We start from the raw sequence: 13,466 nt of genomic DNA, 5'->3' as shown, positions 1-13,466 counted from the left end.
GGTGAGAAATAGAGAAACCAAAGGAGAAAAATAATTATGAGTAGACAAAGAATTGGTCACAGCAGCTTATATTAGTATAGTTTATCAAAGGAAAACATTCAGCTGGTCATTGTTACTAGTGTCCTGATTTCATGTTGGAAATATGAAGAGGAAAGAAGAGCAGAGATAACAAGACCACTAACAGTGGAGACCCGAGTTAAATCTGTCCCTGAGTGTGAGGGCATGGTGGAGGGGAGAAAATGTATCTTTAGGTTTTTGAAAGCAAGATTGTAATTGATGATTAAAACCAGAGGAAGGCAGCAATGCAACACAATGGATGCAATGGACTACCGTTAAACCCTAAAGAAGAAGACGAAGAAGAGCACAACATCGCGAACGCCAACTGTCGTAAAAACCTCAAAGAAGAAGAAGCAGCGCCATTTCACTTTCATTCATTGATGTTGAGGCCTACATCACTTTGTAGGTGAGTTAGAGTTTAAAAAGTCCGGGGAGATACATTTTAGGAAGCTGGTGACATATAACTGTCGTCGTAGCGTTGGTATAGATGTTCTCTGTAATGATATGGACTGACTCAGCGGGCGACTGTTGTCAGCTAGTTAGGTAGCTAATATAGTAGCCTCCTGGATTCATTACTTAAGCAATAGAACGCCAGTACACCGGAATTGCTCACTCAACGCCATTTAATGGAGTTTACAAAGGGCTTCATCATCCAGACAGTTTCCCCAGCTTAAGTATGTAACATACAACGAAAATACTGACAGCGTTAGTGTTAGCAAGCTAGCTAATACAACTTGCTTGCTGACGTAAAGCTCTCTAAAGAGATGTTTACCTCTCTACGTTAGCAAACAGTAGAGAGTGGGTGATGTGAAGTTCAAACCATCGAGCTGTGGTTCAAAACTGTACTTGATTTTGGTGAGGATATTGTGTTGAATTCACTTGATATGTTTACATTTGAGGTACAGAGCATGATACAATACAGTTGATCTACTTTGATAAAGATATTTAGGCAGTAGTTACAGGCTCGTGCGCTTCTTTTCAACAGTTAGTATACAGCAGATGTCCGCTGTGTAACCCCGTTTGACCCTGTCAGACTCCCAAACCTCGGTGTACTTGGTCTTAAACACTGTCTTGATTTTGAACATTTATTATTGCACTGTGCTGAAGAGTGCCGCAACGATTAAGTTCATTCTACTTTATTTTATGGTGTAAGACTGTGTCCAGGAAAGTGGTCTGCGACTTTTGGATCCCACTGTACATATAATTGCAAACCAGTCCACCCATATTGCATTCATGAAAACACACCAAACAGCAGTAGTTTAAGTGTAATTAAATCCTGTGACACATTTGTGTACACTCAAACCTATGTCATCTAATAAAACAGCCTTGCAACAAATTCTACCTGTTATTAAAGTGACAATGTTTAGGTTTTTATTGAAAGTCTTTTAGATGGGCATTGATTCAACTTTAATCAGTTTAAATCTAGTCTTTAGATTCTTCCCTCTCCTGCCCTCACTGATCTAATTGGGCAAGTATTTCTGTTACTTTGTCCACCCTGTTTCTCTCAGTGAAAAGAGGGTAAATAACAAACACCTCTATATAATACAGTACAGTTCAACAGCCTCACAAACATCATCCAACATGATGTAAGAGTTAAGGCAACACCTCTCTAAAACAGTTTTGACAGACTGAATATTGTAACCTTCATGAGGGTAGTGCTGTTGTGCAACTGTTGTGTTGAATTACTTTAATCAAGGTGTATTTGATAAACAGGTAGCTGAGTATATTTATTAATTGCACCACTTTCCTTGTTGAATGAGAGTGGGTATGACCCTCACATCACATTTTAAGTAATCATTAAATATTGGTTGTGTTTACACAGTGAGTAGTAACTGAGGTCATTTTCTGCTTCTTACAGGATACGCAGAAGTTCATCATGGTGAAAATTTTTATTGGCAACCTTGCCTGCAGTACCACACCCGAGGAGCTGCGTGAACTCTTTGAGAAGTACGGCAAAGTCTCAGAATGTGACATTGTCAAAAACTATGGTTTTGTACACATGAACTGCATGTCTGAAGCAGAGGAGGCCATTCAAAACCTCCATCAGCACCAGCTGCATGGCTGGCGCATGAACGTCGAGATTAGCAAAGGGAGGCCCAAGTCCACCACCAAGCTGCATGTCAGCAACCTGGGTGAGGGGGTCACCTGTGATGTTCTGCGGGCCAAGTTTGAAGAGTTTGGCACAGTGGTGGAGTGTGACATAGTGAAGGACTATGCCTTTGTTCACATGGAGCGAATGGAGGATGCCATGGACGCCATCAGTAAGCTGGACAACACAGCCTTCAAAGGTGAACTCTTGGGCAGTGGAGCATTAGCTGTGTTTACTCTCTGTAGATACGGGTTTGGATTCTGTTCTGTTCCGTAGCGCTCTCCAGACGAGTAAAATCCTCTACCAGATATTTTTCCACATAAAGAGAAAGTGTGGATAACCTTTGCCTTCACTGACCAGGTGGACTGAAAGTAATCGTTTGTAAGCTTGGCAATCTCTTAAAACCAGTGACAGTGTATCTGGTGTATAGGCACTGGCATAAAATCACCTGTACTGGCGCTGAAGGTTATTTCGCTTCGCTCAATGATTGTCGGTCAAATGCATTTTAACGTGTTTTATAGTCGGTAAGAGCCTTTTCGTGTCAGAACCCCACGGTCTCATGCGTGTCTTCTCTCTCCTTACAAGGCAAGCTGATGAGCGTACAGCTGTCCACCAGTCGGCTTCGCACTGCCCCAGGAATGGGAGATCATACCGGCTGCTATGTCTGCGGGAAACATGGTCACTGGTCGAAAGACTGTCCAGTCGGTCGCAACAGTAGCCACGGTGACGGCATGAGAGGTCGCAGCGGCCGGGCCCCCCCACGCGGTCCCCCAGGTTATGGCAGGGGCGGCTACGAGATGGCCTCACCTCCAGCAGCTGATTACATGGGTGGCTCTGCGTATAGTCAGGGTAGTTATGTAGGTGGGCTGCCGCCTCCCCCTCGCAGGCCCAGTGGCTACGGTTCTGAGCTGGGGGATAGGTATGTCAGCAGAGCAGCAGCCTCCTATCCTGAGAGGCCATCAGCTTATGATCGTGACCGTCTCTATAGCAGTGTTGACTATTATGAGAAGTACAGAGCTCGCCCTTACGGCTCAAGCTATTTCGAGGATCGGCGCATGTCCTATCTCCCCCCACCCCCACCCCCTCCTTCCTCCCTTTCAAAGCTCTCCTCCAGTATAGATCCATATGACCGTCGGCCACCGCCTCCACCTTCACCGGCTGCTGCAGCTGCCGCATACTATGCACGAGACCGCAGCCCGATGAGACGAGTACCAGTCTCTGCGGCGGGCTACGCCTACGAGCGAACACGGCTGTCACCGGTGTCCTCCAGGAGCTCTTATGCCATTCCACGACCCAAGGATCATTATGCGCCCCGATATGCGCCTTACTAAAACCACGGTGCCAAGGTGAGCCACATAGTAAACAATATGACAGTTTACTTGATCTCTCGAGAGTGGGACACTTTACTGTAAACCTTTACTGCTCAGTGTGAACTGGGGTCTCGCAGATTTCTTAAAGCACTGAATACTTTGAAGCTGTGCTGCGGATAATGGGGCATTAAATCCTGTTTCTGAAAAGGGATTGCTTTGCTCTCTTTCTAGGTCTGTTTGTGCATTACGGGACTTTTCCTTTGCCGTCGATTTCTTCAAGCTACGTGATTCCATCGGTCTGCGCGGTGTGCGGCAAAGCATATGAAATGCGGAAGTTCGGTTTGGAAATTGTGTTGGCATCTTGGAGGCACCTGAGATGTCAGTTCCCTGCAGATGAATCATCCTTAGTCACATTTACATCCATTTTCAATAAGGATGATTAGCAAACTGCACTGTTTGACATTTCTGATGTATAAAACAATACTTTTCTTACGTGCTCTGCAGGTTTTCAGCTCACTTTTTAGCCATGTCTTTTGTTTTTCTTATCTGTGTTTCTTCCTCACATGAGGCAATTGTTACTTGTTTGGCTGTTGTTTATCATTTGGAAGAAAGCTGGATTTATAGTTCTGCGTGAAGAGGCTATGCCGTGCCTACAGCGGCTACGTGCCTAGGCTTTAGGGTTACACCATAAGCTACACATCAGGGCCGTGGCGTCCTTAGAGAAACCATGGGCAGGAAGAACTGTGATTGGCTGATTGGGGTTTCCTCTACATGTTACTAATTCTTTGTAGAGCATGAACACGACATTAAGGAAGTTAAATACTCTCATTAATTACTCTCCAAAACCCTCTGCTCCCTGGGATTGGCACTTTGTATGAATGATTGAACATAAACACACTGATAGTAAGGCAGAAGGAAACACATTGAAATAACATTGTTACCGGGATGTAACTGTAGTTTTATAAACCATAACGCATCGTCACTCTGCATCACCAAGTTAATGAAAGAATGCGGTTACTGTGGATATGGCCTGATTATATACAAGGTGTTGAGCTTCTACTTACGTTGGGACTCCTGTTAACACTTCACGTCGACTATAAATTCAGCTTCGGTGTTCGTATTCCATTAATATATAAAGATTTATTTTTTAATTGGGATACGGGTTAACCCATGCAGTTAGCTGTATCTGTTGCTTGTAGTGCAGAGAAGCTCCTCAGCACACATCTCACCTGATGTGGGTCAGTTATATGGATGTGGATATAGATTAATGTTTGACTAATATATTTTTTTAAGTATATTCAAATATATTTCAGTAGTATTCCGTGAAGGTCTGTGGAGGGTGAAACACACAGTAAGCTGTCTGGTGTTGGGTGGGATAGTGGACACAGTGAATCCATATCCACGTAACTGACCCGGCTTAGCGTTCAGTCAGGATTCAGAATCACTGTGAGTGATGTTGAGTGAGAGGATTCAAGGTAAGACACATAATTTCAAACATTCCAGCCTCATTTTTTCTAATTTCAACATGTTCCCAGAATATAAAAATGAATTTTATAATTGTTGAGATATCTGCTGATGTGAAGTCAAAATTCTTCAACGAAGTGTTGTTGAATGACACCACAACAATATTATTAGCTAACAAGCATTGTGCAACAAAACACCAACAACCCTTCCAATCTCAGATCTAAGTCTGGGATGGTTGTGTATTGTGTCCACATAACAGCAAAAGCAGATACAGAGATGTGAGGCAGGACTCAGGGCTTGGGCTGTGTAAGTCATTAGGCACTTGCTGTGTTTAAGGTGCCTTTGTTTGTTTTGCATATAGGTAGATTTGTATTTTTCATACTAGCTGTAAAAGTACCAGCATACATTAAAAATCTAAAATGAATATGATTTTTAATAAAGCCCAATTTATTTTGGTCATGACATTTTTCTGTTCTTTCTTTGAAACCTGGTTTGGTGAAGTCTTAACTTTGGCTGTAGGTGCAATGGGACTTTTCTCAACACATTTTATGTATCTTTATTTTGCCTTTGAGCACAAGGATAAATTGTTTTACAACTTTATAATTTTAAAGCCTTTAACTCAATGTCGTGTTTTTCTCCCAAAAGTCACCATCTATAGAAGTGGGCAATGTGGATGACATCTAACACATTGACAGTGCATTTCATTTTTTTTTTATAGATATATTGCAGTTCAGTATTTTTGGGGGAAAATCAATTGATGGAGGATTTGAAATCTACATGATTGCTGACATTAATGAAAAAGTTCAAACAGTTCTACTTATAGATATGGGCTAAGTAAGAACCAAATGGGATATTACTATGGAAAAATCTGACAAGAATTCCTATTTAAATATAGTCATATTACTGCACATTAGTGTCAACAATATTTGTCAGGATGAACAGTTACCATCCTAATTACTTGTATGGGAAAGAAGAAAAAATATTGTGATGCATATAAATTTGTCAGACTTTTCTTTAATCTCATTCTTTACTAGTTTCTTGTGAAAATCTGAGGTATATGCAAATTTAATATATGTAAATATGTTGAATTTTCATAGATGAAACATATGAACACAAAATAAAAACATAAAAATTAAATATGAAACCTATTAGAAATTCCTACAATTTCATATATTGATATAAATGTCTAGCCCATAGCAAGCTCCAAAAGTCTGAGACCACTTTCCCAGAATGTGAAGATAGTTATATTTAAAATTAATAAATTTATAAGAAAAATATAAGCATGCAGATTTTTTAAAACAAAAATTGTATATATTGTTTTCATAAACAATATATATATAAAATAAATGTATACATTAAATAAATAAAAAATTAACTATATATTGTTCAAATGTATGGTCCCGGCATGTTATAAACGTATATCTTCATATATGCAGAGGATGTATATACGTGATAATAATATATCCCGTTATAGGTGACATATATAGCAACATCACTTGATATAGGGACATGTATGGCATATATTACATTTCTGTATGGGTACAATTACTCTTCACAATATATAGACCTGTGATGTCAAGTGAGATTATGACCACCAAAAGTGTATCCCAATATTCGAAATGTCCGAACCGTTCATTGCATTTTGATTATTTTCTGTCCTTTGTTTCCTTTATTCCGTCTGTCGTGTCAACAGCACTTGGCACTATAGTCCCACCCTGTGCTAACCGTGCTAACCAAGTTAGCTGTTGCTGTCTTCACCGTGGTGCCTGGTGACGAGCTTGTAATGTAACGTCAGTCGATAAAGCAGCGGTCGCCATTTCACTCTCCGAGGATCGAGACTCAGACTGCAGCTGCAAAAGGTACGAATTCATGCGCCCACAAAATGAATACAACCCAACATGTATCTTTGTTATCGAAGTGACCCAGCGCACGGTTTCTGACGTTTTCTAGAACAAATAGAGGTCTTGTGTAATGTATGGATACGCCATGCTAACTTAAAGAAATGCTATAGGTGTGCAACGTATTTAAGGCTTTTGCCTAAAAGCGTGGGGAAGCACGTAACTTAACTTTGTTACCGACTCAAACAGTCACGTTTACTTGTTCACTGACCCACAATGTTGTTAAGTCTGTTCACTGAGTTAACGTTACTTTGTGACGCTCTCTGCAGCGCTAACAACAGTGAGCTTCAGAGCCACGATGCGCTGCTCGTTACGTGAATGGAGAAAATATTCGCGCGGTGGTTATGCGACATTAGTGTCTCTTTGTAAACTGGTTTCATTGTTTCTCGTGACGTAGGCCTATTGATATCAGCCGAAGATAAATAATGCACGTCTGACGTTCTTCGCACGATTCCAGCTACATATAAACAATTTAATACTGCAGCTGAGTTTTTACGTAAATTTACAGATTCTTCTATTCACTGTTAAATTACGAGCCCATCACAGAGTTACCATAGGCAAATTTAGAAATGTAAGTTTAACGTTTTAGCCTAGGTAGAGCTACTTCAGGCTGTTTTGATTTGTACCGGACCTGATCTTTACACAACCGTGACAAATTATAGACTGTATAGAGTCTCCAAGTCTCCTGGAGCCGGTTTCACAAAGATATGTCGGACTGGTCTGTAGTGTTATGTCCGTCTTCATTTTGGTCACAGATCAGTCTAATACAAGACAGACCGTTTCACAAAAATAAAGACTTAATCATTTTAAGCTAGAAACATTAGACACCTTACCCACAGGCTAACTCAGGCATAAGATCACTGTTACCATGGTAACAATCAATGACACCTGCGCTGACCAGCAGCTCCCAACAGCAAAAAACCGGGAAACACGGCTCATAATATGTGGTTTGCTAACATTGTTATGGAGTTTATTAGAGACTGCAGCCATTTTTTTTTTCCAAATTAGATTTTCTTTTTACTGTTTCACTCTTCCAATAAAACGTCCTTGTAACTTATGAATTCTTCCAAAAGACAAACATTTTCTGCTGGGGTAAACAGAGCTGAGAGGTTGGATGCTGTTTCTTGTTTGTCCATTTGTTTTTATTATGAAGAAAGTCTAAATTACCCAGAATTCATTGTACCACAGTCCGGTTTAAGACACTAAATTGCTTTGTGCAACAGATGGATTTAACCTATTTAAGACACAGTCAAAGTCTGTCTGTCAAGGTCTGGCCGCTGTGTTTATCAGTGTAAAATATTTTTGGATCCTCATATCATTTCAAAAGATAAAAACTTTGGGACATATGTTCAGTTGGACTCAAGGATTAACCGATTTTTAGGTTTTGATGGTCAATGGTCTTGTCTTTGTGGAACACAGACATTAAACATTCACAGTGCTGGTGGAAAAAGTAAGTGAATCTTTGGATTTAATAACTGGTCCTTTGGCACCAGTAACTTCAAACCAGCTCTTCCAGTAGCTGCTTATCAGACCTGCTCAATCTTCAGGAGGAAGTATGGACCATTCTTCCTCATAGAGCTTCAGCTCAAACATATTCTTAGGAGGTCTGGTGTGAGTGGCTCTATGAGGTTGGATATAACTGTCATAAGATACTCGGCTGATAATATAAGCTTTCCCTATCTGTGAAAGCAACAGACAGTAACGTTGCACATGTCATAAATGTATTGTAAGGGAAACTGCAGACTTCTATACACTATTATGTTCTGTTTACTTCTTCCTTGTTTTCCCCAAACGTTCTCAGCTATGTACAATAACCTCAATTAGTCTTTTCCTTGGTTTTACGTTAAGTATACATACATGTATGATATCCTGTTGTGTTAATGTCGGACACAACCACTCAAATAGTAACCCTTGAGTTGAATTGTCTTACATTCAGTTCTGTAAAGAGTGAAGTTATTCCAAAGCTGAAATGGTGTGGTACAAGTTCAAAATCATGAGTGCGATTATTTCAATGAAATTTGCAAGAAAGCCTTGTGAATGCATGTAAATCAAGACATACATTTCTAAAATGAGAGTAATAATAATTTGAATAATTTTGAATTTTAAACGAACTGGTCAAGGTTTGAATTAAGTCTGTGGAATTGTAGTACCAATAATATTCATTTCCTCTCTCTTCCCTTAGTGACGTGGCAGCTCCACAATGGTGAAAATATTCATCGGGAACTTGTCACCAGACACTACATCGGATGAACTTCGCTCTCTCTTCTCCCAGTATGGCAAGATTGCAGAATGTACTATTGTCAAGAACTTCGGCTTTGTGCACATGGATGACAAAGCGGAGGCAGAAGAAGCCATCTGCAACCTCCACCATTATGAGCTTAATGGCCAGCCCATGAATGTAGAATTGAGCCGTGGCAAGTCGAGAGGATCTACTAAACTACATGTTGGCAACATTGCCTGCACCAACCAGGAGCTGAGGGCTAAGTTTGAAGAGTTTGGCACTGTGTTGGAGTGTGACATAGTAAAAAACTATGCTTTTGTTCACATGGAGCGAATGGAGGATGCCATGGAGGCCATTAATCAGTTAGACAACACAGCTTTTAAAGGTGAACTCTTGGGCTGGGCTTAATGGGGAGTTTACCTTTTAATAAATTATTGGTATCAAGAATATTTAATTCTGTTCTTGTGAATTGACAGGTAAGTTGTGGATGCACCACAGGTGAGTAAAAAGAGAAAGATGAGGGGATAACGGTAAGCTCAAGACAGTAAGGCAGCCCCCAAAACTTTATGAAAGTATTTTAAAGCTGGTATCCGTAATGTCATTGGTTATATCCATCTGTATGGTGGATTGCTGTAAAACACAAATGGGCACCTACTGCAGTTTGATTTACCCATCAGTTCACAGCTGGTCTGTTTGTGCAAGTGCAGTCAATTTAATCCTGGAAGGAACAAACCATATCTGTATTTTTACGAATCAACCTCATCTGCATCCATTAAGGACAGGATATACACCAAAGTGAATGTGCATGCGGATATGTTTATACTTCATTTGGTTTCTGCACATGGATGTGTTCGCACATTTGACAGGTCGGTCACAAATTTTCAGCTGCATGTGCACGGCCCGCGCGAACCCTTGACAACATGGACACCTGACGAAATTTCCGTCACATGGACACAGAAATTATCATTTGAGCAGTCAAACTTAATACTTACAGAGTTATTTCACGTTTAGCACTTTAGGTAATTCAAATAGCAAGCTTATTTGCAACTTTCCATGATAAACCAGACATTGGTGGTGTAGTACAGTGGAAAGAAAATGTCTGTGAATCCTTTGGAATGATTTGGTTTTCTGCCTTAATTGGTCAAAATCTGATCTGCTCTTCATCTTTCAAGGATAAGACCAACAGTGTGCATATACTGATAACAAATACTTCTAATCTTTGTTGTCTTTATGGAACACATCTATTAAAACATTGACTGTGCTGCTGGAAAACATAAGTGAACCCTTGAATTTAATAACTGGTCAATTCATTTTCGTGACTTGGATGAAGATCGGATCATATTTTAAGACAAATTTGTACATAACTGCAGAAAAAGTGTTCACTTACTTATTCTTGCCACTTTATGAACATTGAAGTTACCTTTTTTCACTGCAAGGTGTTGGAAGGTTACGGATTTCAGCTTTAATAACTGTACTTTTTTATGCTAAAATCATGGCAATGTCTTATTGCTATTTTAGAGGTATAATGCAGGTTTTTCCAGACTGATGGATTAGGAGACTTTTATGCCAGGCAGGAAATGTCAAATATATTATTTGGAATAAATGCAGGCATAAGTCCTTATTGAATCTTTTCTTTTTAAGGCAAACTGATGAGCGTGAAGCTTTCGACTAGCCGCCTGCGTACTGCGCCGGGAATGGGAGACAGATCAGGTTGTTATCGTTGCGGGCAGGAAGGCCACTGGTCCAAAGAATGCCCTCTAGACCAAAATGGCTACCACAGAAACGGCTCAGAGCCAAAGTCTGATGGATACGATGCCTCGAGATTTGGCGGGCGTGGTCGCAGCAGGGGTTATCATCCGGACTTCAGTGGCGATCCAGATTATGGTGGCGGCTATGCTCCTGTACATGTTTTTTCCCGGGGTTCTGGTCACAGCAGCGGCATGGCAGGGTACAGAAGGGGTGCAGGCTACGAAAGTGCAATGAGATACGGGCCACACCCAGGTTATGGCATAAGCGCCGTTGCTGAACATAGCATGGCTCGGATGTACGGCAGCGAGGCGGCATACAGGAGCAACGGTTCTCTCTATGGCGCGGTACCAGCCTACCCGATGCGACGGTCGCCTTACGAGGAAAGGGATCCGTACGGGGTCGTGGACTACTACGAGAAGTACAGGGCCAATTCTTACGGAGGCAGTTATTTTGAGGAACGCCGCGCTGTCCCATTGCCTGCTTCATCAACATCCTCCTCCACAGCTATAATAAGGGAACGTCTTCCCCCCTCTAGCCTTGACCCATACGAGTGCCCTCCCCTCCCTCCTCCACCAGCCCCAGTCTCCTCATACTATGCACGTGACCGGAGTCCGATTCGGAGACTACCTGCCGAGGCAGATGGATATGCATATGAGCGTTCGCGCCTTTCCCCGGTGCCCACCCTCCCAAGAAGTTCTACCTATGACCATCCGCGGGATCCCGGTGCTGAGCGGGCACGATATACATACTGATCCTTGTCCCATACAGTCAGGTGAGAGCTGACTGACATTTAGTGGATAGGATAGCCTAAGTGCCATTGGAACGTTAAACATCATATCTCATTGGTAATATCAGGGGCAAAAGTCAGCCCTCTGTTATGTGAGATGTGGGTAGTAAGGGTAAGGTAACTATAAAGCTTTGCCATCATAATAGCCAATGACTAGATTTCAGTGTGAATGGTTAAATGCATTCACATTATGCTGTGATCTCATTCCAGCTTATACTACAAAATGCAGTACAACTAATGCTCAGCTGATAACCTTTCATTGTCCTTTTTTACATGTTGTGGTATTGGTGTAGTTCTAAGATGGCTTAGTCTAGTGTGGTAGCGCCAGGGTTTCCGCCAGTGGATTTTAAGCCCGGTGGCCCGCCAGGCCAAAGTTTGACCCCCTGCCATGCCTAAATATCAGGGATTTTGGGGTGGCTCGGTTGGAAACCTAGATATTATGGTGAGAGAGCTCACCAGCATTTTTTGGTTAAAATGATTCATTGAACCCCTCCCCCTGGTCTCAGGTAGATGAAGTTCAGCCAGTGAGCACCCCGTCCTCGTAATCGCTGTTAGAACAAGAACAGGCACAGTTATAATGGACATCAGGCGGAACAAATCCTGGTGGGCCGCCGCATCGGTCAAAGAAATCCATAAACGTTTTATCCTATCTGCATGCTAGTCATTGAGAACCTGCTGTATGCACGCGTGCTCCGGAATTGGGCTCACTTGACTGACCTGAGTACAACCCTCCCACCCCACCTACAGGTCCCTGTAGAAGGGCCTAACAATTCCCCTGGCGGAAATCCTGAGTGCAGATACTGGGTTTATTCTACAACCTGGTTGACATCCATTCACGATACTGTGAGAACAAAAGGTTTGCCCCTCTTAAAGTAGCTATATGTTCATACACTATTTAGACTCAGTTCATAGAAACAATTAAGATAGTGCATGGTGCATGTTTTAAAGGTGAGTCCTATGATTATGTTAAGTAAACTTTAATGAATTCTTTCAAGCAGCATCTAATGTATCATTGTATGTATTTTAGTGTATTTGTGTTAATGTAAGTTTACATCATTATTAGATATGTGAAGCGACGGCAAAACAAATCTGAATACTGTATCACCTACATTAACGTGTGGACTTAAATGTCACACCTGTACCAAATATAGACTGCACAGAATAAAAGATAGTTATACTTTTGTATTTGCGTTATATGAACCCTTTTGTGAAATTATGCTTCAAAGCTTTTTATCAAGCTGCATTCATGTTTTTATTTTTATTATTATTCATTAGGAACATTACTTGTATTAAATTTATTTTCATGGCTGTGATAAATATGTGGCTTCACATCTTGACTTGTAGTTTCCTAAGAAAATGACCTCAATTGCTGTCTGTCTTTATTTCTAACTCTTAGGTTAAAATAAAATTCTGTCTAAAATCAGTCTGAAAACTTTGCTGTGCTGACTCCTCTGGTATAGTGTTCTGTGTCGATTTTTGGTATTAAAAATGGAAAAATAGAAAATGTAATTCAACATTCTAAAATTATATTTTTCATTTGTCAGATCAGTGCGGACAAGTTTTAAATTTTATATTAATAGAATGTTGGATAGAAAAAATGGAAAGTATAAAATTAGAAATTAGAAATTCTATTCATCCTTTGGCTTGCTTGAGAGGGCGGGATCTAAGCTTCCATCATCTGATTGGGCAGTGGGGCAATTAAAGTATGAAAAGTGAAAGTTGTTTTTTTTTTTTTTTAACTTTATTTAAACATAGAACATTACATGAACGATGAACTACTCAAACATAATCATAATTATTTTACATTTTAAAGTAAATTCACACCACCTTTGATATTCCAAACTGAAAAATTATTGCGGTGGTGTGTATCACATTTCAAAAACAAACATAC

At 40.8% G+C, this 13,466-nt stretch overlaps 2 protein-coding genes across 5 annotated transcripts; both read left to right on the top strand.

The window, feature by feature from the left end:
• The first annotated feature begins 223 nt into the window (after positions 1–223).
• Positions 224–5,382, top strand: LOC111667922 (RNA-binding protein 4.1-like). 4 transcript variants are annotated; one of them, XM_087178686.1, is made up of 4 exons: positions 224–459; positions 1,916–2,345; positions 2,732–3,492; positions 3,688–5,382. In XM_087178686.1, the coding sequence occupies exons 2-3, from the start codon at positions 1,934–1,936 to the stop codon at positions 3,475–3,477; spliced, it is 1,158 nt and encodes a 385-aa protein (XP_087034812.1). In that variant the 5' UTR covers positions 224–459; positions 1,916–1,933; the 3' UTR covers positions 3,478–3,492; positions 3,688–5,382. The 4 variants fall into 4 exon arrangements, with proteins under 4 accessions (XP_087034812.1, XP_023279547.1, XP_023279548.1 ...); XM_023423779.2 differs by having other exon boundaries at positions 226–463; XM_023423780.2 differs by lacking the exon at positions 224–459 and adding an exon at positions 476–731.
• A 1,247-nt stretch (positions 5,383–6,629) lies between these two features.
• Positions 6,630–12,998, top strand: rbm4.1 (RNA binding motif protein 4.1). Its single transcript, XM_023423883.2, has 3 exons — positions 6,630–6,779; positions 9,001–9,424; positions 10,681–12,998. The coding sequence occupies exons 2-3, from the start codon at positions 9,019–9,021 to the stop codon at positions 11,538–11,540; spliced, it is 1,266 nt and encodes a 421-aa protein (XP_023279651.1). The 5' UTR covers positions 6,630–6,779; positions 9,001–9,018; the 3' UTR covers positions 11,541–12,998.
• The last annotated feature ends 468 nt before the right edge of the window (positions 12,999–13,466 follow it).

Source organism: Seriola lalandi, unplaced genomic scaffold, assembly GCF_002814215.2.
Source record: "Seriola lalandi dorsalis isolate HSWRI2012SDOR001 ecotype SW California unplaced genomic scaffold, Sedor1 jcf7180002054694, whole genome shotgun sequence".
Classification (NCBI taxonomy): Eukaryota; Metazoa; Chordata; class Actinopteri; order Carangiformes; family Carangidae; genus Seriola; species Seriola lalandi.
Note: the sequence above shows the minus strand (reverse complement) of the source record. Positions and strands in the feature narration are given on the sequence as shown.

Excerpts from the sequence above, each read along its gene's own strand:
- LOC111667922 (XM_087178686.1), top strand. The coding sequence starts at position 1,934 with ATGGTGAAAATTTTTATTGGCAACCTTGCCTGCAGTACCACACCCGAG. Across the intron at positions 2,346-2,731 it reads GGACAACACAGCCTTCAAAG|GCAAGCTGATGAGCGTACAG; the intron begins GTGAACTCTTGG and ends TCTCCTTACAAG.
- rbm4.1 (XM_023423883.2), top strand. The coding sequence starts at position 9,019 with ATGGTGAAAATATTCATCGGGAACTTGTCACCAGACACTACATCGGAT. Across the intron at positions 9,425-10,680 it reads AGACAACACAGCTTTTAAAG|GCAAACTGATGAGCGTGAAG; the intron begins GTGAACTCTTGG and ends TTTCTTTTTAAG.